Genomic DNA, 26,373 nt, shown 5'->3' on the forward strand with positions numbered 1-26,373 from the left:
GAATGATAAATTTTTAAAAAGCAACATTGTAATGTAAAATACAGTAGAAATGTGAGGTGAAGAGTTCTGTATAAGGGACTTCACTTTGAAGCCACAAGTTTTAGAAACCTTTAAGAAAATGAAATCCTTTTGGAGAACATAGTACTGATTAGTGGAGAGTATTCCCAGTGCCTGCTTATCATGAGCCTAAACAATTACCATTGTATGTGCTTCACAGCATAAATAGAGTTTATGTTGATATTAGAATCAGTCATTAGTATTCTGGGGACTGGAAAAGGAATGGAAATAACTTCCAAAATTGCACACAATATAAGGAAATAGCAGTTCCAGAAAATGTGAGATATTTGATAATTTTGGCTAAGAAGGTGTCAGGAGCTAAATTGTGAAGAGCTTTGTACGTACCAAGCTAAATTCTCTCCAGAAGTCTGATAGAACATGATAGTAAGTTTTTCAGATCATAAGATGGAACCACAGTAAGAGAGCTTTACTTTGGAAATTTAGGCTAGAACCAGGACAGTGGAAATGGTAAGAAGCTGTTGGATATTGAATATATTTTGGCATTAGAGCCAGAGTTATTGATAGATTGAATTAGAATGTATGCGTACAGAAAAGAGATAGATTAGAGAGCAATGACTCCTGTATTTTATCTGCCCAGATGATAGAAGTACAATGAGGAACTATATAGAGGAATCAGATTTGTGTCGGTGTGTGTGAAAGAGACCCTTTAAAAGATAATACTGAAGAATAAATTATCCTTCAGAATGAAAGAGTAGACAAGGGAGAAAGGAGATCAAAGGTACTATGTGCTATCCAAGTGGAACCTGCCCCAAATGAAATGGGCAAATTGTTATGATCAGTATAGGGAAGACCCAAGGTAACATTTGTGTAAGTATCTAAGAGAATAACTGTTGAGAATTGGTCCACAATAGGTGAACAGAAAGTAACCAGAAAGCTTATTTGTAGAAGAAAGACTCGATATCTGATAATCTTAGAGCAACTGGAGTGCATAAAGAAAGACCCTGTACAATTGGTACTCCCATGTCTATAGGTTCTAAATCTGAGGATTTTACTAATTTCTTATAGAAAATGTTCAGAGAAAAAAGTTATGTCTGTTTTAAACACATTGCTCCATACTTAGAAAAAAAAAAAACCTCTTTTATTTAAATCTTTTATATCTCTTTCTCCCTGCTCCACCCCAATCCCTTCCAAAACTGCAGCACCACGTAGGAGAGAGAAAGCGTTAGTAGGAGAGAGGTTGCAATTCTCTTAGCTGCTTCCTGCTGGTTAGGGTCGTCAGTTTCCTTGGTGTGAGGCCAATCCTTGTTTCAGGTGATCTCCCAACTTTTTGTCTCACCACCTCAACAGCAACAGGAGCCAAAGGGTGGAAGCAGCAGAGCTTCTCCACACTTCCTTGGCTCTGGCATGTACTCTTCCTCCAGTGTCCTCAGATTCAAACTATCTGCAGCCGGCAAAGAACTCCTCTCAGAGCCTGCACTAAACAAGTCGTTTGCTGCTGCTATCAGAAGCAGTCCTACATCCCACACCTGGGATTAAAACAAAAACATGCTTATACCACAACACATCATTATTCCAAAGATTGTGTCTTAGTCAAGGTTTCTACTGCTGTGATAAAACCCCATGGTCAGAAGGATTTATTTCGCTTCCGCTTCTGCATCACAGTCCTTTGTCAAAGAACTCAAGGCAGGAAGCTGGAGGCAGGAATTGACGCAGAGGCCATGGAGGGGTGCTGACTACGAGACCCCCAAGGCTTGCTCAACCTTTTTTCTTACGGTGTCCACAGGTGGCACCACCCACAATAGGATGATCCTTCTCATGTCAAACACTAATTAATAAAATATCCCATGGGCTTGCCTATAGGCCAGTCTTCTGGAGGCATTTTTATCAAGTATAGTTTCCTCTTCTCAGATAACTCTAGCCTATGTCAAGTCCACAAAAAACCCAACCAAGAGCTATTTCTAAACAGGGTGGTATAGCTTCTCATTATATAACATTTACATTGTATCTGGTATTTTAAGCAGTTGAGAGACAATTTAAAAAGCAGAATGTGTGTAGGCTGTATCCATCTTACAGGTTTTGGTATCTGTGAAAGCCTAGAAAAATTTCTGTATAAAAAGAATGCCTATAATTTAAAGAAAAATAATTATACCAGTGATAAAAATATAAAACAAAAGAAATACTTGATGTTTATTGACTAATTTAGCAGTGAACAATGGTTTAGGTTATAATATTATGAACAATTTAAGCCAAAAATTTTGAGAGGAAGACAGATGAAGAGAAGATGTAAAAAACTTTTAAATCTTAAGCTGCCATTAGATAAGAAGCCATTAGATAACTTAAAATTGGATAAAGGGAGAACAGTATAAATATAACATTTAGAAGTATTTGAAAATTTCTGGAGAATAAAATAGAAAGGAGTTAAAATTGCTTATCTCTATGAAGCAGGACAGACAGGGGGAAAACCTAATAATTTTTTTTTTGCAAACTTTTGCAGATATTTAGTTTTTAATTTTTTAAAATTTATTATTTATTACAATTTATTCATTTTGAATCCTGGCTGTGGTCTCTTACCTTATTTCCTCTCAATCCCATTTCTCCCCCTATACCCCTCTCCTAGTCCACTGATTGTGAAGGTTCTCCTCCCCTTCTATCTGACTCTAGCCTATCAGGTCTCAACAGGACTGGCTGCATTGTCTTTCTCTGTGTCCTGACAAAGCTGCACGGGGGGGGGGGGGGGGGGGGGAGTGATCAGAGAGCCTGCCACTGAGTTCATGCCAGAGACAGCCCCTGCGCCACTTACTAGGAAATCCACTTGGAGACCAAGTCTGTGGGCTATATCTGAGCAGGGGGTTTTAGATCCTTTCCATGCATGGTCTTGGTTGGGATATCAGTCTCTGCAGGGTCCCTAGGGCCCTTTCTTTTTTTTCTTTTTTCTTTTTTTGGCTCTGTTGGTCTCCTTTTGTAGCTCCTGTCCCCTCTAGGTCTTTCTATCTCCCTCGTCTTTTGTAAAATTCCATGCCTTCTGCCCAGAGTTTGGCTATGATTCTCAGCATCTGTTTTGATACCCTGCTGGGTAGACTCTTTCAGTAGCCCTCTGTGGTAGGCACCTGCCTGTTCCCTGTCTTCTCCTGCTTTTGATGTCTATCACATTTGTCCTTCTGAATGAGGATTGAGCATCTTCCCTAGGGTCTTCCTTGTTGTTTAGCCTCTTTAGGACTATAGATTTTAGTATGCTTATCCTATATTATATGTCTAATAACCACTTATGAGTGAGTATATACTATGTGTGTCTTTCTGCTTCTGGGTTACCTCACTTAAGATAATCTTTTCTAGTTCCCACCATTTGCCTGCAAAGTTCATATTTCCTTGTTTTTAATTGCTGAGTAGTATTCCATTGTGTAAATGACCACAATTTCTGTATCCATTCCTCCGTTGAGGGACATCTAGGTGTTTCCAGATTCTGGCTATTACAAATAGAGCTGCTATGAACATGGTTGAGCAAATATCCTTATTGTATACCTGAGCATATTTTGGATATATGCCTAGGAGTGGGATAGCTGGGTCTTGAGGAAGCACTATTACTAGTTGTCTGAGAAAGCACCAGATTGATTTCCAAAGTGGTTTTACAAATTTACATTCCCACCAGCAATGGAGGAGAGTTCCCCTTTCTCCACATCCTCTCTAGCATGTGTTGTCACTTGAGTTTTTTATCTTAGCTATTCTGATGGGTGTAAGGTAGAATCTCATGGTTGTTTTGATTGATATTTGGCATTTAAAATATATGCTCTACTTTTATTAATTTTTTTCATCAAAATATTGATTTATCCCAAAAGCTTAAATTCAATTTTGTTCAAAATTCAATAAAATTTTGTTTTCTGTTCTATTTTTCTTTTGTTTAGTGTATTTGTTTTTTTAACATTGAAAGAATCAGCTATATAATAAACTGGCATAGCGGTACACACCTTTAATCCTAGTACTTGGGAGGCAGTGACAAGCCGGCCTGTATGAGTTCAAGGCCAGCCTGGTCTACATGTGAGTTCCAGGACAGCCAGAGAATACATAGTGAGACTTTGTCTTGAAAATGGAAATAAAGAAGACAACAAAAAAGAGCTGTAATAAAGAAAACCTGGTTGTGAGTTCACAAATTCACCACCTAAGGATTTTATGTTAGCTTATATACGAAAATGTAAATAATTTGGGCCTAATGTAGATAAGAGGACACACTTTACTGCCCTTGTAGAAGTCTATAATTCTGTTCTCAGCACCCTTGTCAGGTAGCATACAATTGCCTATAACTCCAGTTACAGAGGATCTAGTGCCCTCTCCTGGCCTGCAGGATGAACACACACACACACACACACACACACACAAACATACACATGCAGTCTCTCTGTCTCTCTCTGTCTCCTGTCTCTTTCTCTCTGTGTGTCTCTCTCAAGACGTAAATCTTTTGGGGAATTGGAAAAAGAGCTCAGTAGTTAAGAGTATTGGCTACCTTTTCTGGCTTTGGTTACCAGCACCTGACAACAAACAGCTATCTCTAACATCAGTCCCAGGGTGTCTGATGCCCTTTTCTAGCCACTACAGGTACCAGGCACACATATGGTACCAATATGTACGTATAGGCAAGGCACCTATACATACAAATAATAAAGTAAAATTTTAAACAAATATTTTATAAAAAAGGAAACAGACAATAATTCACACATTTTTGCTAAATATTAAAAGCTACCAATGATTAGTGAGGTCCAAAAAAGTCTTTATATTAAAGTTTAAGTAAAATTAGAGATTATAAAAATTAAGTATGGAACTTTCTAATTCTATTACTTTTTGTTAAACATTTTCTTTAAAATTATAATTAATATTTTAGTGTATAAATGTTCTCTCATTGCAGAATTAATCATTTGACTGTATTATTTATCAAAATTTAGGTGTCACTGATAATTCTGATCTTATATTTTCTTGTAAGACTCAATTCTTAACACAGTCCCTAGTATATACAACAATTAATTTTATTATTCAAGCTAATTCTTTGTTCAAAGATGTATAGTTTTGTTTTCATATTGGTAGATCTGATTGACTAAATAGACTAGAGATTTTAAAGGACTGAAAACATTTGAACTGGAGGAATAATGCTAGAAGAAGTAATGCAGTCTGTGCATTTCTTAATTTTTTTTAACTTTTTATTCTTTATGAGTTTCACATCGTATACCCCAGTCCTGCCCATATTCCTTCATATCCATCCTTCTCCCTTGTAGCCTCCCCCCAAAACTAAAAAAACACACATGCATACAAACAACATCAATAACAACAAAAGCTATAAAACATCTCATTGTGGGAACTGTGTGTCCCACAGTCTATACCTCTGTCCACGCATCTTCACATGTAAATGTTTATTGTAATGAGCCACTGAGCTGGTTCAAGATCTCTAGCTTCTGTGACACCATCAGTATTGGATCCTCATCAGGAATTCTCCCAGCTTTCTGTTGTCATGGAGATCCTGCAGCTTTAGGTCAGCAGGTCTGGCCCTTTCACAGATGATATAGATTTTGAGGTGGGCCAACTGAGAGCCCTGGATCCGGGCCTGGGTGGTAGCTGAGCTGGTCAGTGACTGGTTCTCCCTTTTCTGCACTACCAGCGTGAGTTCCAGCACTGCTGCAGTTAGGCCACCCAGTGCTGCCATTGGCAGGAGGCAGGGTCAGCTCTTCTGCTCTCATGCCCACATGTCCAGAGCCAGCTCTGCTGTGCTCCCCAATCAAAGTGCAGGGCCCACTCTCCCAAGTGCTGCAGCCCGAGAGGAGCTAGGCCAGCTCTCCCACTCTCCCACCCTTAGGACTGGCTTGCTTGTGTTTTCGCCATCAGGGCCAGCTCCACTGTGTTACAGCTGGTTGAGGAGCAGGGCCAGCTCACTCATCCTTATGACCCCAGGACCAGGTCTTCTGACTGCTGCAGGTGGTGAGGTGTTGGTAGGGGGCATCACGCACACCCACACTACCTTAGAGCAGATGAGTGGTGGGGCCAGCTCTCCCACGTGGGGTTGGCGCGCCTGTACCTCATCACCAGGGTCAGCTCTGCTGTGCTGTTCAGGTGAGGTCAGGGCCTGCTCTCCCGAGTATTGCAGGCCCCTCACCCATACCCCCACTACAATAGAGTAGTAGTGGGGCTAAGCCTTCCCATTCTCAATGCCATTGGGACTGGATCACCCACACCCATGTCACTATGGCTAGTTCCACTGTGCTGCCTGGTCGAGGCACAGGGCTCACTCTCCTGAGTGCTGCTGCCAGTGAAAGATGGGGCCACCTTTCCAGAACACCATAGCCAGTGAGGAGGGGCACCAGTTCTGCCCAGATCCTGGAATTTCACGTAGTCCTCGGCTGCTGCCTGACCAGGGATGTCCTCATGATCTCTAGTGGTAATATGATCCACAGATATTGACACCGACCCCTGTCGCTGTGTAGCCACAGACCCAGACTTGGCCCACAGTGGCAGCTTGAGCTGGGACCTTACCAGGGCTCTAGTGGCAGGGCTGGCCACTTACGGCAGGCTCCTCCTCTCCACCCGTGAGTTTCCAGTTCCCTCTCACTTCACAATGTTGCTCCACTTCTTTCTCTCTCATCTGACAACCACATACTTGCACATTGTAGTGGCTTCTGCTGCAAGCAGGCCACACAGCTGGCAAGCCCCTGGTTGACATCCTCCAGCCCAGCTGTGCTACATGGCATGGCAGTCTATGGCCTGTGTGTGCTTTGTGCCCGAGGGCAGGTTTGTGGGTGGCGTGGTGGTCTTCAGGCTGTGCTGCCTGGTTTTCATTTTATTTTTATTTTTATGAGTTCTAGGCAGAAAACATCTTTGGTTACCAAGCCAAACATCAAGTTAGGATGACCAAAGATCTGCCATCTGCTTTGCCCCTGACTGATATAAGAACAACACCACCGATACGGTTTCTCTTTGTCCATGGTAGGGGTTGGGGGGTTTCTTGATTTTTTAAGTTGTATTTACTTTCTATGCTATTAGGATATGAAGATAAATAGGCTATTATTTTGCTTCCTGGAAGCTCATGGACTAAAGTTAGGTAGTAAACATGGAAACATTAATGAATTAAATTCTTGAGATATGTGTGTGTGTGTGTGTGTGTGTGTGTGTGTGTGTGATGATTGCTGTTAAGAGGAAAGTTCTAGCTAACCAGTTGAAGACTGCTTGACACTAGGGTAGTGATTTTTCTTATTTCTTTTTTTTATTATTTATAGAGTATTCTGCTTGTATTTGTGCGTACAGGTATGAAGAGGGCACCAGATATTATTATAGGTGGTTGTGAGCCACCATGTGGTTGCTGGTAATTGAACTCAGGACCTTTGGAAGAGCAGCCAGTGCTCTTAACCTCTGAGCCATCTCTCCAGCCAACCTTATTTATTTATTTATTTATTTATTTATTCATTCTCTCATACAATACATCCAGATCACAGCCTCACATTCTTTTACTCCTCCCAGTTCCCCAACACATGCATATCTCCTCTTCCCCAGATCCACTGCTGCTTCATTTACCTTCATAAAAGAGCAGGCCTTCCAGGGATATCATTTGAACACAGCATAATAAGATACAATAAGACTGGGTACAAACCCTCAGTATCAAGGCTGGATAAGGCAACCCAGGAGGAAAAGGGTCCCAAGAGTAGACAAAAGAGTCAGAGATATCCCCACCCCACACTTAGGAGTCCCACAAGAGCACCAAGCTACACAAACATAACACATACACAGAGAACCTAGCACAGACCTACTTGTACAGGCTCTGTGACAGTCTCAATGAGCCTCTTTGAACCCTGCTTAACTGATTCTGTGGGCCATGTTCTTGTGGTGACCTTAACCCCCCTGGATCCTACAATTCTTCTTCCTCCTCCTCCTCTTCTCCTGGGTTCCCTGAGCTCCATCTCATGTTTGGCTGCAGGTCTCTGAGTCTGCTCTGATCAGCTGCCAAAGGAAGCCTCTCTAATGGCTTGGCAAGGCACCAGTCTGTAAGTATAGCAGAATATCATTAGGAATCATTTCTTTGCCTTTTTTCCCCCCCAGTCGTTTTTGGTTCCACCCTAGGTCTCTGGGCTATCCAGCTTCCCATTTCTAGCCTTTAGACAGTGTGAAGTGTAGTCTCCTTCCTGTGGTGTGAGCCTCAAGTTAGACTAGTCATTGGTTGGCCACTCCCACAAGCTCTGAGCCACAACTGCCCCAGCACATCTTGCAGGCAGGACAGATTGTGAGTTGAAGGGTGTCTACTCCCACCATGGGAGCTAGCCTGGTTACAGAAGATGGCCAGTTCAGGCTCTGTATTCTTCATTAGTTTGAGTCTTCGCTAGGGTCACTCTCATAGATTCTAGGAGCTTTGCACGGCACTAGGTTTCTGCATTGCTTGCTCTCAAGTGCTTTCCAGTTCCAGTTATCTTTCCTGTTACTCCTCCATCTCCCACTTGATCACTCCTATTCCCATTCCAACCTACTCCCAGTCCACCTGCAAACTGTATTTTGTTTCCCCTTCCTAGGGAGAGCCATATGTCCACCTGTATGCCTCCTTGTTAGCCTCTCTGGGTCTGTGATATTGGTCTTGAGGTAGATCAGTTCCCATTCTTCTGAAGAACTACTCTGTGGTTTCACAAGAGCTTCTAAAATGCTGGTTGTGATTCTTTTCTCTGCCCATATGAAAAACTGTCCCAAAAGTTGATGCCTCTAATGTCTAAAATATTTGTTATAATCAGCAGCTGTATTTCCACATATAGTTCTAGTGGCAAATTTATGACTAACAAAGCTGAAAAAACTTTAATAACCAATAAATTTCTTCTCCCAACCCACAGTGGTCAAAGACTATTTTTTTTATTTTTATCTTTCTCATTATTTATTTATTCACTTTAGATCCTTATCGCAGTCCTCTCTCTCCCCTCCTCCTGGTCCCACCCTCTCTCCCAGTCTCCTCAGAAAAGGGGAGCCCCACCACCAACCCATCCCAGCACATTAAGTCACATCAGGACTAAGTTTTTCCTCTTCTACTGAGGTCCAACAAGTCAGTACAGCTAGGAAAAAGTGATCCAAAAGCGGGCAACAGAATCCATGTCAGAGACAGCCCCTGTCTAATTGCTAGGGGACGCTCGTGAAGACGGAGCTGCCCCTAGATTCATTCCATGAATGCTCTTTGGTTGGTAGTTCAGTTTCTGTGAGCCCTTATGGTCCTCCTCAGTTAGTTGATTTATGTTGGTCTTCTTGTGGAGTTCTTGTCCCCTCTGGGTCCCTCTATCCTTCCTCTCACTCTTCTACAGGACTCCCTGAGCTCTGTCTAATGTTTAGCTGTGCGTCTCAGCATCTGTTTTGATCTGCTGCTGGGTGGAACCTCTTAGAGGGCAGTTATGCTAGGCTTCTGTCTGCAAGCATAGCAGAGTGTGGTGGATAGTGTCAGGCGTTTAGCCAGTGCATTTTTAAGTCAATAAAGAATGGCTTGATGCTGTCTCTGATGTAGAATAAAACAATTATTTTTGCCTACTAACATTATAGTGACAGCTGGAAGATGGTAGCATATGCCTTTAATCCCAGTACTTGGGAGGCAGAGAATGTAGATTTCTGAGTTCGAGGACAGCATGCTCTATAGAGTAAGTTTCAGAACAACCAGAGCTACACCAAGAAACACTGTCTTGAAAACAAACAAACAAAAAACATTATAGTGACATATAATCAATGAGCTACAGAAAACCTAAATTTGTTGAAACCTGTTGGTTTATGAAGTTTGTTTTTTCACTGTCTGAGATCAAGCCCAGAGCCTAGTGTAGGCTAGATAAGTGCTGTAACATTGAGTTATAACTCCAACCCTTAAAGTGTTTTAAAACAGTTTTACATGTGATGTTTTCTTTTGTGTAATAAACATTCTATTAATAATTTACCCAGTTTAAAAACTTGATTTTATTACTTTAATAAGTATCATGGGAACATGCAGGTCCAGGAATAAACATTAATAATCAATAGTAATTAGCTAATGTTGCCAATTTACATAGATAATTATATATGACATTTAAATTCTCATTTAATTTTACTTAGTTATTATAGTGTTTGTGAATGAAATGAGATAATTCTCCTGAAATAATAATTCTTACCTCAGCTATGTGAAACACCAGTTGAGTTCTATAACATAACCTTTAGCGGCAAAAAGGAAGCAGAATACTAGTACCAGGTGCTAAATGCTTGCGTTGTCATGATGTTCTTAGACAGGATTTACTCATAAATGTGAATAACATTTTCCCCTGTAATGTACCTTTAGTAATAATATCGATTAAGAATAATAAGAATAGTAGTTACAATTATAATTATCCATTTACAATATGATAAATACTATATTGAGTTAATCCATTTACAATATGATTGATACTATATTGAGTTAATCCATGTAAACTTCTATAAAGTTGATGTAAGCACAAAATTTTATATTGAATTTATAGATGAGAAAATACCCAGCTAGTAGACATGAGTCAAGATTCAAAACCAGAATCAAACTTATGTAATTAAGTTCCTAACTTATAATATATGAGTAATTCGCACTATGCAATTTGAGCATCAAAAGAACTTACTAGTGGGTCCCTGGAGGTCACTGGACAGCAAGCCTAGCCAGTTGGTGAGCTTTAGGTACATTGAGAGCCCTGTCTCAAAAATTAAAGTGGAAATCAATTGAAGAAGATATTGAACACTGTTTTCTGGCTTATACACATGCATGTACATTCATGAATACCTGAAACAATGTCCTGGGAAATATGAGACAAGTTCTTACCTTTGTTTTATAATTGAAGGAAAGACAAGTTTTGCTTTGTTTTGAATTTCACAGCCTAGGTGTTGGAGAAGAGGCCCCAAGCAGTGAAGGAGCTGCTTCGAGTTCCTGCTTGGATTTGGTTTGGGCAAAATGGTTGGGATGTTTCTGGCTTAGAACTATGATGTACATGCCAAGCTTAGCTAGAAACTTGAAGAGATTACAATTTTTAAAAGGATGTGGAAGCCGAGAAGAAACTCCCTAGTTCTTAATGCACAGTACTGCAGTCTGGATCCACTGGGTCCACCTCTTGGGGCCTTGCTTCCTTTACAGCCTCATTCTTAAGCTTTTGTGCTCCTCTGCAGTCTCCAATCTTGTATGTTGCCTCAGAGCCAACATGGGGCCAGAACTTATGAGTAACCCTTTATGTTCCCAGAAGCCTCCCCACTTCCCATATCTTTCAGCTATTCAGAGGCTCTAAGACTGGAATTAGGATGCTGAATTTACAAGCACAACTTTTTTTTTAATTTTCTAATTTTCATTACATTTTATTTTTTATTTTTAAAAATTCTTTATTAATTACACTTTATTCACTTTGTATCCCCCCCCCATGGTTTTCTCCCTCCTCCCGTCCCAATCCCTCCCTTCCTCCACCCTCTGCTTGCTTGCCTTTCCCCAAGTCCACTGATAGGGGAGGTCTTTTCCTTCCTTCTGATCTTAGTCAATTAGGTCTCATCAGGAGTGGCTACATTGTCTTTTTCTATGGCCTGGTAATGCTGCTCAGGGGGAGGTAATTAAAGAACAGGCCAATCAGTTCATCTCAGAGACAGTCCCTGTTCCTCTTACAATGGAACCCACTTGGGTACCGAACTGCCATGGGCTACATCTGTGCAGGGGTCTTAGGTTATCTCCATGCATAGTCCTTGGTTGGAGTATCAGACTCAGGAAAGACCCCTGTGCTCAGATTTTTTGGTTCTGTTGCTCTCCTTGTGGAGTTCCTGACCTCTCCAGATCTTACTGTTCCCCACTTCTTTCCTAAGATTCCCTGTATTCTGCCCAAAGGTTGCCCATAAGTCTCAGCATCTGCATTGATAGTCTGCAGGGCAGAGCCTTTCAGAGGTCCTTTGTGTCAGGCTCCTGACTTGTTCCTTCTTTTCCCCTTCTTCTGATATCCATCCTCTTTGCCTTTCTGGATAGGAATTGAGTATTTTAGCAAGAGTCCTCCCTTTTAATTAGTTTCTTTAGGTGTACAGATTTTAGTAGGTTTATCCCATATTATAAGTCTATATGAGTCAGTATATACCATGTGCATCATTCTGCTTCTGGGATCAAGCACAACTTTTAATTAGTAGTTGTTCACCTGTCCTTTGAAATGCCTACCACTTACTGTCAAAAGAAAGAAAGAGCTTTGGATAGGTGATCAGATAAGTAATGCTGATTTCACTGTCTAGCCGTTACTGTGGGGATTGTTAGATATCTGTTGTTTCAAAGTACTGAAAATTAGTTTCTCCAAAAAAGTTCAGTCTATGTTATAGAGCTCATATCTACATCTTGTAGCTTCAGCCAGTGATAAAGTAAAGAGTAGAGAGCTGTTTGGGAGATTTTGATAAAGGGCTCCATTGTGAAAAGCCTGAAGAAACTACATCAAACAGCAGAGAAAATTATACAATGTAAGAGATATTGCCAAATCAGAAATCTAGCATCAAGCATCCATCCAAGTGTGGTTTGGTTATTACTCCAGAATAGAGAGGTTTGAATTTTACACATGGATAATACCTCCTTCTCGTGTGTGACCTCCAGTGAGAGAGTCTTTTCCTGTGAGTTTTAGTTGCCTCTACCAAATATGTATAACACATACTTAAGTGAGTTCATGACTTTAAAGGCATAATAGACTGATAGGGTTGAGGGGAACTAAATAAACGTTAGTTTCCTTTCTCATAGTGACTATTTCTACATTTCTTTCTTTCTGTAGCATTTATCTAGCCGGCAGAGTGTGCAGCAGAGCACATCCCAAGTAAGTGACTTCCTCAAACTTCCCATTTTTTTCCCTTCAACTCTTTTAAGATATTATACACATGAAAACACCAAGAAATGACAGACACCATTCACTTTGGGGGGAGCTACTTTGTAACTGAATTTTTTAGGACATATATAAAATAATGTCTTTTCTTTATGGCATTGTCATAGCATGTGTATTATTGTGTTTAGCTCATATTTGCCTCCCTAAAACTGTGATAGTATTATACCTTTATTCTAAGGAGCTTTGGCCTCCAGTCAGTTTGGTCAGTCTCCGTTCTTTTATGTAAATTTATTTAAGCATAATTAAAAGTAAGTAGACTGGGAAACTAAAAAGAATCCATTTGGGAAAAGATAAAATGATATCTAGGATGGAAACTATTACCACCTATCAGTTTAAATCAAGTACATGAGATGGCTTCCCCAGCTCTGTCTTAAGTCTGCTATAGCAGTTCATATTTCCAGAGAAAACATCTTCATTCTACCTATTTAATAACTCCTTTTGTCAGTACAATGAGAATTATTAATTTAGCTTTGTTTCTTAATGGTGAATATAACAAGCAACTAAAATATAAATTATAATGCTTTACTTTCCTCAATAGGTAGATACAATGCGCCCACGCCATGGGGAAACCTGTCGGATGCCAATACCACACCATTTCTTCTTCAGTCTGAAGAGTTTCACCTATAATACCATTGGGGAAGACACTGATGTCTTCTTTTCTCTATATGACATGAGAGAAGGCAAGCAGATCAGGTAAGAGTTCGGGAAAGTTTTGGTAAGATTTATATTTATATTATTTATATTTATTAGAATGGGATGTGTCAGAGCAACTCTGGCCTTTAGAGTAAACATTGAGAAGATAAAACAAGATAAACTAGCATTGTTTAATTAGCTGGGACTTTCGTGCCAATTCCCAGCAGCCCTTGATGTTATCCAAATTATCCCATAGTGTGTTAACTTTCCACCGCTGTGACAGCATACATGAGGTGGGACAGCTTTCAAGAGGAAAGATTTATTTTCAGTCACTGCCTCAAGGGTATCAGTCTGTGGTTGGTTGTCTTCATTGTTTTTAGGCTCTTTTTAAGGTAGAGCTGCACTGTGCGAATACGTGATGGAGTCAAACTGTTTACTACATGGCAGCTAGGAAGTAGAGAGAGGAAAGGCTGGCGTCTTCATGTACTCTCTAAGGCACATGAGCCAGTCACCTGCTTCCTCTAACTAAGCCTGGCTCCCTGTAATGTCCACCACCTTCCAGTTAAATCACCAGGTGGGAAGAAAACCGTCAACACACAGGTCCTTGGAAGGATATTACAGAGCACATCTGTAACACAAACAGCTTCTTTTTCTTTTCTTTTTTCTTTTTTTTAAGAATTTGTTTTATTTTATTTTTTTTATGTACATTGGTATACATATCAGATTCCTTGGAATTGGAGCTACAGACAATTGTAAGCTGTTGTGTGGGTGCTGGGAATTGAACCCTCATCCTTTGGAAGAGCAAACAGTGCTCTTAACCACTGAGCCAACTCTCCAGCACCCCAGCTTCTTTTTCTTCAGTACCTAATTCCATGTGGAAGCTCAAAATTAAGTTTTGGCTACCACTTCCTCAGAAAAAGTGTACTGTGTTTAATGCTAGAGAAAAGGCAGAGGAGAAGCATAAAGACAAAGAGAATATGACAAAGATGCCCAGCCCCAGAATACAGAAAGCCCTGGGCCCTACCTTGCTTTGTGTGAGTGAGAGGGCTCACAGAGAAAAAGTGTTATAGCTGAGGGCATCTTCAGCCCTCAGTGCTGCTGTAGCCCTGTGAAAGGGAGGTCATCTTCTGAGCAGAAGGGAAGGCTGGCATTGTTACTCATTTTACTTTGGTTTGGGGAAAAAAAAAAGACAATAAATGGCTGGTTCAAGTAGACTACATTTCAGAGCTTTGGGTCCTTAAACATAAATAACTACAGCACTGCTAATTAAGGAGACCCTAGGCCTCCTTTTGTCTAGAGGCACAAAGATCTGATAAGTGTGTGATGGCATTTATAGCCAAAATGCTATTTTACAGAATTCAGACATTTCTTCTCTGGTCATTTACTAAGTGTAGTCAAGAGAAAAAAAGAAAATCTTGGATACTTTTTTTTTCTCTCTCTCTCTTTTCTTTTCTTTTCTTTTTTTTTAAAAATTTTTTATTAATTACACTTTATTCATTTTGTATCCCCCCTATAAGCCCCTCTCTCCTCCCCTCCCAATCCCACCCTCCCTCCCCTTTCTGCATGCATGCCCCTCCCCAAGTCCACTGGTAGGGGAGGTTCTCCTCTCCTTTCTGATCTTAGTCTGTCAGTTCTCATCAAAAGTGGCTGTATTGTCCTCTACTGTGGCCTGGTAAGGCTGCTCCCCCCTAGGGGGAGGTGATCAAAGACCAGGCCAGTCAGATTATGTCAGAGGCAGTCCCTCTTCCCATTACTATGTAACCCACTTGGAGACTGAACTGCCATGGGCTACATCTGTGCAGGGGTTCTAGGTTATCTCCATGAATAGTCCTTGGTTGGAATATGAGTCTCTAGGAAGTTCCCTGTGTTCAAATTTTCTTGTTCTGTTGCTCTCCTTGTGGAGACCCTGTCCTCTCCAGCTCTTACTATTTCCCACTTCTTACATAAAATTCCATTCACTCTGCCCAACAGTTGGCCATCAGGCTCAGCATCTGCTTTGATAGTCTACAGGGCAGAGGCTTTCAGAGGCCCTCTGTGGTAGGTTCCTAGTTTGTTTCCTGTTTTCTTCTTCTGGCTTTCAGAGACCCTCTGTAGCAGGTTCCTAGGTTGTTTCCTGTTTTCTTCTTCTTCTGATGTCCATCCTCTTTGCCTTTCAGGATGGGGATTGAGCGTTTTAGTTAGGGTCCTCTCTCTTGCTTAGTTTCTTTAGATGCACAGATTTTAGTGGGTTTGTCCTATGTTGTATGTCGTGTGTGTCTTTTTGCTTCTGGGACAACTCACTCAGGATGATCCTGTCTAGGTCCTACCATTTACCTGCAAATTTAATGATTTCCTTATTTTTCATTGCTGAGTAATATTCCATTGTATAGATTTACCACAATTTCTGCATCCATTCTTCAGTTGAGGGGCATTTGGGTTGTTCCCAGCTTCTGGCTATTACAAATAAAGCTGCTACAAACATGGTTGAGCAAATGTCCTTTTTGTGTACTTGAGCCTCTTTTGGATATATGCCTAGGAGTGGTATGGCTGGATCTTGAGGAAGCGCTATTCCTAGTTGTCTAAGAAAGTGTCAGATTGATTTCCAGAGTGGTTGTACAAGTTTACATTCCCACCAGCAGTGGAGAAGGGTTCCCCTTTCTCCACAACCTCTCCAGAATGTGTTGTCACTTGAGTTTTTGATCTTGGCCATTCTCATGGGTGTAGGATACTTTTATATTACTTGGGAGTTTTCTCATCATTGGAGTGCTTTAATGGAGCTTTTATATTATTTATTTATTTAAATTTATTTTTAGAATTAGTTAAACTTTTAACTTTTAATAAAAGTTAAAACCATGTGAAAGAAAAAGTTAATTTCCCTGTTCTATGATGTTCTGATCTTGACAAAAAATAAATTAAAGCACTGCTTTCCTTTAGCATATAAATAGATTCCCAGACTATTGATCATTACTCAGTGATACCATCTATAGTTGATAAGACAGGCAGGATTGTAGTCCAGGCATATATTGATAGAGACTGTGGCTGATTTTACTTATTTATTAAATATCTTTAAACGTTTTATTTATTTTTACTTATTATTATTTTTTCTACAATTTATTCACGTTGTAGCCCCCTCCCTCATCTCCTCCTGGTCCAACCCTCCCTCCATCATTCCCCCATCCCCTCCCCTACTATCTGACCAGTCTATCAAGTCTCATCAGGACTGCCTAAAGCCTCTTCCTCTGTGGCCTGGTAAGGCCACCCTGCCAGGGAGAAGTGATCAGACAGCAGGCAACCAAGTTCATGTCAGAGACTGCCCCTGCTCCTCTTATTAGGGAACCCAAGTGGAGAGTCTAGGTCCTCTCCATACATGGTCCTTGGTTGATGCATCAGTCTTTGTAGGGCAGCTTGTTTGGCTTTGTTATTCTCCTTGTGGAGCTCCTGTCCCCTCCAGGTCCTTCTATCCCTCAGTCTTCTATAAGATCCCCTGTGCTCTGCCCAAAGTTTGGCTGTGAGTGTCTGCATCTGCTTTGATACCCTGCTGGGTGGAGTCTTTCAGAGGACATCTGTGGAAGGCTCCTGTCCTGTTACCTTTCTTCTACCACTTTCAGTCTCTGTCCTGTTTGCCCTTCTGAATGAGAATAAATATCCTCCCTAGGGTCTTCCTTGTTTTTTAGCTTCTTTAGGTCTATAGATTTCAGTATAATACTCCTATATTATATGGCTAATATCTGCTTATAAGTGAGTATATACCATGCCTGTCTTTCTGCTTCTGGGTTACCTCACTCAGGATGATCTTTTCTAGTTCTATCCATTTGCCTGCAAATTTCATGATTTCCTTGTTTTTAATAGTGGAGTAATATTCTGTTGTGTAAATGTACCACAATTTCTGTATGTATGCTTGTGTGGGGCCTGCTAGAGACATGTGATCCCTGCAGCTGAAGTTATAGGTAGATGTGAGTCACCCCATAGGGGTGTCGCCAAGTGAAGCAGGTACTCTGTGCTCTTAAACCTCTCAGTGGTTTCTCCAGTCCTCACTCTTGAGGGTTCTACCCTCATGACCTAACTACCTCTCAAGGACCCCAATTCCGTTACAGGTTTAGAATTTCAGTAGTAATTTGAGAGTGACCCAAACATGGTTTATAAGCATGGTTTATAACCTTCCGTCCCTGCTACTCCCAAATGAGTATCTTTCTGTTACAGAAAATACATTCACTCTGTCCCGACAGAGTTCTGCTTTGTTCTAGCATCACCTCTGAAATTCGAAATCTCATCTAAATATCTAAAACAATATGGTGAGACTTGAGGAATAAGTTATTCTGTGCCAAAATTTATCATTATCTGTGAACTTATAAAGAAAAGTTATATATCTCCAAAGTACAATGATGTGGTAGGCGTTCTCATTCTAATAGGGAAGGATAATAAAGATGTGTGGTAGCCCCCCAAACTTCCTGAAATCTTAAAGGCTAAGAATAATTTCCTTGGTTCCACTCTCTGCTTTCTTGCGCGGTAACGTGGCACCAGCACCCCCACAGCTTGTCAAACTGGCACCTATCTTTTCTACTCTGTGGATTTTCTTATTTCCAAAAGACTATCATTGTTTGGTGTATTTTCTCTGTGCCACTGGTGTGTCTATGGTACAATACCCACATCTTTCAACTGGACTTCTGCACATTTAGTTGTCTTCAGAAGTCCCAGGGTGCTGGTGTTTGAGTTCATCATTCACCTGACATTTCCCACAGAGCCTTTTCCATGTCAGGACTTGTAGTTGGGTCTTAGGAGTAAGACCTTCTCCTCAGAAACTTAACTGTATTGATTATCACATGTAAACCCTTATGCTAGCCGTCTTTATATGAGTACAGTGCAGAGCAAGCTATAGCATCGTCATCAACCTCATAACTTTCTGGAGTATACTCAGCATTCAAAATACCCTTACAGAGAATACCTTTTTTAAAAAATCAGCTGGTTCTGTAATTGAAGTAGAAGACTCTGAGAGTTAAGCTTTCTACTTAAATGAGATAATTTGGGTCTAAAATCTCAAGAGCCCCTGGAGAGAAATTTTCATTTAAAATTATAGGTAAGTACTCTGTTTATTAAAGTTAACAGTTTTGTTTCCCTCTGCAAAAGAGGCCATGTCTTATAATGCAATTGGAGCTTATCTGCAGGCACTTGGGCAGGTAATTATAGACCATCAGTTAAGTCCTGGTAAACTCTAGTTGTCTTAACTGTTCCAGGACATGGGCTCTAGCTCATTACTCAACATCCCAGGAAGATTCCTGTGAGTCCCAGCAGGAGTGAGACAGGAACTATCCAGCATTGGTATTATGAGCATCACCCTTTCTCTTTACTCTACTGCACTCCCCCACCTCATACAGCTGGGATGTGAGACTTCTGTATTAAATGAAATCGTGTATAATCCTGTTGTCTTTCTGTCTTATTGTTATGTTTTTCATATAATTCCAATCAGAAATGAACGCAAACTAGCCTTAAAAGCTCAATATTTCCCCTCCCATTTGCCAGGCTCTCTTGACATGCTTCATCTGTTTTCAGTATATCAAATCTTATTTAGAAACACTTAAGTCAAAGTCATCTGAGAAAGCCAGACACAGAGTGAAACTTTGACTTTAGGTATGTTCCTTGGCCTGTGGTTAAACTTTTGCCTTTTCCATCCATGAATAAGATCAGGTGTTACTATCCCTTGTTTGTCATCTGTGTTCTGAGTCTACCGCTCGGGTCAGACAAACAATGACAGTCAATGTAAAAAGCAGTATATGTGTCAGTCTGTTGATATGCATAAAACCAATTTAAACTCAGATGCTCTTTTAAAGTTTTATGTTCTTTATAAGAAATTTTAGCTTGTGTGCGTATAGCATAAATTAGAGCAGAAAAAATGCAGAAAGGTTATATCATTAGCTTGGGGGCTTAAAAAATCACAGAAATCAGCTAGATTCCCAGTAGAATCTGAGGGAGAGCCAAGTGTCCTGTACAGTGAGATTTCCAAGTAAAAGTACAAATAGCAACAGATGGAGATAATATCAAATCAAGTGTTTAACAATATCCAGCAAAAAGCAACTAAGGAAGTTGAGATGGTCAGCTGGAGTTACAAATTGAGTCTTTTCTCTATGGCTAAACATCCTGCTTCCCTTTCCCACTGCATGGACCTTTATAACATAGCATAGATGATAGTAACATCTGTTGTAAATTGTTTACCTTTTCGTTCTCAAGGACACTGTGGGTTTACTCTGGTGCTATTTTCTGTCTTTCCCTCTGTGCAACAGATTTAGCAGGATCACCAGACAAGTTGCCTTGGGTGACATTTTGAGAAATATGCTTGGGCCTCAAATGGGGCATGGATGTAGGCCTTGCTTTCAGAACCAGCTTCCCAAAGAGATCAAATGACACTAGACAGTCTGTCAGTTGTGTCAGACAGACCCATGCCTAAAGATTTGAAAACAGCAAAGACTCTGGTGTCATTGAAGCAAAGTGAGAAAGGAAGAGGAAAACTCATAGGACAGAACAGAAGGTGAGGCCAGAGTAATGAGTGGTTAGTAATGAGTAATTAGGGGGTGATGGAGAACTGTGGGGGTTTTGATGACATCATAAATACTTTGGACTTTACTCAGTTGTCGGTGATTAATACTTATTACTGATTTTTGTTTAAGCAGCAGTTATTGGTAAACCAGCTGTATACCTTAAACACCACACGGAAACTAAAATATATTTAATTAACCTAGAGCACAATGCTGCTGGGCAATAGTTACTCCATCCTAAAGCTCCAAGCCCACAGAGTTTCCTCCCATTCAGATTTCCCACATTACACTTGCTTTTAGTCTTATCTTAGGTCCAGTTCATCTCTCCTCATAGTTCCAAGACCTCTCCTCCTGATCTCTCCTCTCCCAGTCCTCCCACTGCCTTCCTTCTCCTCCCCTCTGGACCAGGATGTCTCACCCTATTCTCTTCATTGCTCAGTATTGGCTGGTTGTTTTATTGACAATTACAGCGAACAAATGGTGGTATGCTTACACAAACTTGAGACAGGTGATGCTTAGAATAAACATTGCAATGTCATATCCAGAATAAACATTACAATACAATGTCCGGATTGAAACCACATAGTGGGGTAGAGAAATCAGCATTTGAATGAACAATGGTAAATTGTATATATTCCACAAGAACATTATACCAACATTACTCTGATGAAAAGCAATTAGAAGCTTCTTAGTTGAAGAAGAGAACATGATTTAATTTGAGTTTTAAATTTTACCTTGGTAGCTATGTTGTCAATGGGTTTATGAAAAATGCACTAACAGGGAGGCCAGTGAAAAAAGATTGGAAATTAATAGAATTCTTTTAGCTTTTCCTACTTGAAAAATTTTGTGCAATATATTTTAATTATGTTTCCACCTAGATCCCCCCCATCTCCTACCTACCATACTTTGATCTCTTTCTTTAAATCATACAAAAACAAAGCAAAACAATAAGAGCAATGAAACACACACACACACACATACACGCAGAGAACATTTTGGTAAGAAGTGGAAGTGTATGTCCACTTTCTTCTTAGTGCTGGGACCCCGTCTGACTTGAACATGTGCTGGTCTTCTAGGTGCTGCTGTAATCTTTGTGAGTTCGTAATATGCCTAGTTGTGTCTGTAAGACACTGTTTCCTTGGAGCTATCCATCCCCTCTGCTCTTACAACCTTTCTGCCTCCTCTTCCACATAGATCCCCAAGTCTTGAGGAGAGGACTTTAATGAAGACATCCATCCAAAGTCTCTCACTCTCTGCACATTGCCCAGTTGTGGGAGTGTTAACGCCCATCTACTGCATGAAGCTTCTCTGGAGGTGGTTGAGTGGCACAGTAATGTGTAGTACAGCAGTATGCAATTGGCCACTTTATTGCTCTTTCTTTTGCAGGATAGCAGTACTAGGTTTTTCTTTATGCCTGTGGCTCACAACCCCTTTGGGGGATGGTGTCCTAAGACCATTGGAAAACACAGACATTTACAATACACAACAGTAGCAAAATTATAGTTCTGAAGTAGCAAGGAAAATAATTTCATGGTTGGGGTTACCACAGTATGAGAAGGTGTATTAATGGGTTGTAACACTAGGAAAGTTGAGAAACACTGCTTGAGGCCCGTAACCTATCTAGTCTCAGGTTCTTGGCCACTTTGGCAGTGTCAGGTATGGGCTCCATATCATGCAGTGGGCATGAAATCCAGAAAGCGGCCAGTTAACAGAACGTCTGTGCCACTGTTGCGTCAGTGTATCTTGCAAGCAGGTTACTGTTACAGGTCACAGGAATTGAAGCAGAATGATGGAGAGCATGATTGGGTTTTAAGAAAGAACCTGGCATAGTCATTGTTACAGACCAGAGGGATCCCTAACTTAGTGTGGCTGTAAAAGCAGCATAGACAATATGCAGGGCCTGAGGTTGTACCAGTTGTTGTTTTTTAAATTGTGTCTTTCTCTGGTGTAAGCGAACAAAGTGAATAATAACAATGCATATATGTATCTTAAAGCCTTTAAAGTAAGAAAATAAAAATTAAATATTGTAACCTGACAGTTGGTATTGACAAATAAGTAACATCAATTCCACAAATGAATGACAGTGAGTCTGATTTTTAAAAACTGCTCAATATGTCATAGTATTTGGGCTAAAAATACTTAGATTAAAGGAATATGATACAGTCACCATCAAACTGCTGTCATAGCTCATTTTAAACTGGAATGAAATGACCTTGATTTATGTACAAGTTACATATAGCACATTTCTGTCAATAAACCGAGTGAGATTTCATGTTTATAGGCTGCTATATACACTGACCAACTTGTCAATTCCTTATAGCTTTTTAGAAAAATACCTGCCTTTTCGTTATGGATGTCTAAATGTTACACCATCATTGAAAATGGAGGGGAAGAACACACGAGAGGGGAGGGAGGGAGAGTTTGGACAGGAGGAGATGAGGGAGGGGGCTACAGCCTGGATACAAAGTGAATAAAGTATAATCAATAATAATAAAATTTTTAAAAGAAAGTAAAGAGAATAAAGTTGAAAAAAAGCACAAAAAAAAACGAGAGCTCTGTTAGGCTAGTAATGGAAGCATCTATGTGGGTCCAGTGATTTGAGATGTAATAGTATCTGACTGTTTAGTGACAGGAGTCAGTCTGATTTATGGTTCATGCTGTTGCGTATGTTTGCGTGGGGAAGGGTGAGCAGTCCTGGGGCCTGTGGATTAGCATTTGTGCATGACTATCTATGTTTGAAGATCCTAACAGTTCTGGTGATTATACACCTTCTAGGAGGATCTGTCTTCCATTACCAGTGTATAGTTGAGGTCTTTTATATGTCAGTGCCCAAGGAAACCTGCAACTGATGCCATTTACTTGGGTATTGCTCAGTAGGTATTAACTTCTTAGGGTATAAAAAGTGTAACACATTATTTTTGCATTTTACATTTTAAAAGTAAATATTTGAAAATAAATGTTATATCTGTGTTACTAGCAAGTTACATCCAGTATTCTGTAACTACCTTCTAGATGGAGCAACTTAACTAAAAATTCAGCAGGCAGACTTATTTCAGAGCTTCTTAATCTTAGACATTGGACTTATGTACGTTCTTGTGATTTAACTGGCCCAGGCAATGGCCCGGCTATTGGGGACTGGGAACTGAAATTAATGCACAGAAAAGGTTAAGGCTACTGGTATAAGCTAGGCATGGCATAGCCTGTAATCCTAGCACCTGAAAGACGTGTGCAGGGGGCCTACGTCCAGACTACGCATGCTCCCTAGTTGATGTCTCAGCCACCATGGGACAGGACTAGTTGTCTCTGTTGGTCTTCTTGTGAGGCTCCTGTCCCCTCCAGGTTCTTCCATCTTGCCCCCAACACTTCCACAGGAACCCCAGAGCTCCACCCGATGCTTGACTGTAAGTCCCAGCATCTGTCCCAATCTGCTGCTGGATGGACCCTCCCTTTAGTAATTCCACTACTAATTCACCTCATATTCTTAACTTAACAATTTAACTTAACAACTCTGCTATCTCCCCATTCCCTAGGGAAATGGAATTTTAGCTATGAGATGTTTCCTGCTTTTCTTCATAACCTGTTTGTTTCTGCTTACTTCAGCTGCTTTTTCACCTCTTACATTTTCTGATGCCTTTCTCTTTAGTATGATAATTCTTTTTATTCAGAGTTACACAGAGATGCTTATTATCTAAGATCTTATCCTGGAAGCCACTGTTTGCAATTTTTTGGGATCCATATTAAGTCTTTCTTTTTAATTTATATATTCACTTTACATCCCGATCATAGCCCCTTCCCTTCTCTCCTCCCAGTCCCTTCCTCCCACCCTTTTCCCCCATTTCCTCTTCCCTTCTCCTCAGAAAAGGGGAGTCCCCCAGCAGCCCACCCTAGTATATCAAGTCGCATCAGGACTAAGCTTATCTTCACCCACTGAGGCAAGGTAGCCCATTAGGGGAAGTGATCAAAAAGCTGGCAAGAGAGTCCCTGTCAGATACAGTCCCTGCTTTTCTTACTTGAGGACCCACATGAAGCCTAAGCTGCCCATCTGCTACATCTTTGTAGGGAGCCTAGGTCCAGTCCATGCATTGTCCTTGGTTGATGCTTCAGCCTCAGCAAGCCCCTCTGGGCCCTGGATAGTTGGCTCTGTTGGTCTTCTTGTGGAACTCCTATCACCTCCAGGTACTTTTATCTTTCAGCTTTCCAGAAGACTCCCTACACATTGTCCAGTGTTTGGCTGTGAGTCTTTTAAGTTAAGGATGTGTTACTTTTCTAGCTGCTTTTCAACAGTACCTGACAAAAACAATTAAGGAAGGAAGGGCTTATTTTAGCTCACAGTTTGAAGATGCAATCCATCATGGTGAGGTAGGCATAACAAATTGAGTATGAGACAACCTGTCACCTGGTATCTGTGGGAAGGAAGGAGAGAGAGAGAGAGAGAGAGAGAGAGAGAAGAACGATTGTTTTCAGCTCACTTTCTCCTTTTTATTTGTGCTAGGACCCCAATCCTTAGACCCCTGCAGCTCATATTTAGAGTGGATCTTCCCACCTCAATTAATTCAGTTTAGAAACTCATAGACACTCCCAGAATTTGTGACACAAATGCTTATAAATCTTGTCGTTGACAAGTGGTTAATATTTCTAAACCCTATATATGCATATATATATATACGTGCATGCACATGGATCTCTGGTGCCTATGGAAGCCAAAAGAGGATGTCATATTTCCTGGAACTGGAGTTACGGGGGGGGCTTGATCCACCATGTTGTTGCTGGGGACTGAACCTGGATTCTCTTGCAAGAACAGCAGGAACTCTTAACCATTGAGTCATCTCTTCAACCCATAACAATCCATATTAACTATCACAAAGTTCTTGGGAAGGGAGGAGGTAGTGATCTTGTCAGTTTCAAAGACTTCAAGATATTTTGAATTGTTTACTGACTTCCTGTCCTAAAGAGCTTCACTGCAGGATAGAATATTTCAGTCTTGGAAGAAACTGCTACATAGCTCTCACCTACCCCACCAGCACGTTTTCTAATATTTCTTAAAGTGAAATGAATAGATAAGATATGGGCTTTTAAGTGAGGCAGATCCAGATTTAAATGTTAACATGACCAATTTTACTTTTTTCATCTCAAACCAGAAACCTTGCCTATTTGACCAGTTAGCTTCTTCAGAGGTGACCTACCTGTTATACAGATTAAATTATATTAGGCAAGAAAAGAATGCTTGATACATAAAAGGATACTCATTAAGTAGTTGCTGTTCCTGTTGCTGCAGCAAGGTGATCAGTACCAGAGTTTCTTCTACTTTTTTTTTTTTCTGAACTTCACACTTGGAGTTTCTGTTCACCTACATGTCTGATATCTCAAATTCAACATGTACACTTGAATTTTCTGTCTTCCCTATATCATGTCTGGTTGACTCTACCACATGGGTCAACTGCTAAATCTGGTCAACTCAGTCTTCTTAAGTGTATCTCAAATCTGTTCACCTCTTTAGTACTAAAACTATACAGTAGCTTGTTAGGACTGTTGTGTCCAGCATCACTAACCTGGCTTCCATGTTGCCTATACCACCATTCTAAACACTTGTAGTCTTGCTGCGTTTTCAAGGATGAACTTTCAAGACTGATCTAAGACCTAATTAATTTTAATTACCAAGCAAGCTTGAAGAACCCTCATATATGATTTCACAATACTGTACAACACCCTTGATTACCCCCAGCTTCCCAGTGCCTTTTTTTTTTTTTTGACACGTTCTACATTTTATTATGGGACAAACTCCATCCCCAGTTTAGACAAAACCAAAATTCCATCTGGTAGGATTGACTGATGATCACAGGACCCAGTTGATGATGATCATAACTCTGTATAAACCTTCAGTCTTGCCATTGTGCGAATCCTTACAGACCCAGCTTTGTTCTCCTCCAGTGTCTTCTCTTGGAGTTGTACCTGATTTTGTTACCAGTTTTCATCCGAATCCATTGAGGAATAGAACGATTCTGCTTTTGTTTCTTGGCCAGGAATTACTTGATTCAGAAAGTCTTGTGAGAAGACATAGCAAGAAGCCCAGGAAAGGCGAAGAGCTCCAGTGCCTTTTTAACTCATGCTCTGAGCATCCTCGTGGCACAAGCTACATCATACTTCAGAGTCTCTTGACTTTCTTTTCTGCAAAACCTTTTCTTTTTTACTACTTGCCAAGTAGTAAAAAGCTAACCACATTTCCAGAACCTGTTTGAATACCTCTTTGTGGCTGCCTATGTTCTCCGTAGTTGATCTACCCCTTTCTGTGTGGAAGGAAAAGTACTGTCTCAGGACCTCCAAGACAAAGTTTTTAGTACAAAGGAAATTTATTTGGCCCAGCAGGACAGAGA

General features: G+C 40.6%; 1 protein-coding gene, 1 non-coding gene and 1 pseudogene across 10 annotated transcripts in view; 1 reads left to right on the plus strand and 2 right to left on the minus strand.

Moving 5' to 3' along the window:
* Dock3 (dedicator of cytokinesis 3) overlaps positions 1-26,373 on the plus strand; it is a 309,055-nt gene that overhangs the window by 123,063 nt on the left and 159,619 nt on the right. For all 9 annotated transcript variants that reach the window (XM_060385341.1, XM_060385339.1, XM_060385340.1 and 6 more), the window contains exons 8-9: positions 12,756-12,797; positions 13,402-13,556. In XM_060385341.1, the coding sequence (XP_060241324.1) occupies positions 12,756-12,797; positions 13,402-13,556 (197 nt within the window). The remainder of the gene's footprint in view (positions 1-12,755; positions 12,798-13,401; positions 13,557-26,373) is intronic.
* On the minus strand, positions 6,842-6,984 carry LOC132654958 (small nucleolar RNA SNORA48). The gene has a single exon (XR_009592559.1). It is a non-coding gene; the product is annotated as a small nucleolar RNA SNORA48 (small nucleolar RNA).
* Positions 25,748-26,058, minus strand: LOC110565664 (large ribosomal subunit protein eL39-like; annotated as a pseudogene).

The sequence above is a fragment of the Meriones unguiculatus genome, chromosome 6 (genome assembly GCF_030254825.1).
Source record: "Meriones unguiculatus strain TT.TT164.6M chromosome 6, Bangor_MerUng_6.1, whole genome shotgun sequence".
Classification (NCBI taxonomy): Eukaryota; Metazoa; Chordata; class Mammalia; order Rodentia; family Muridae; genus Meriones; species Meriones unguiculatus.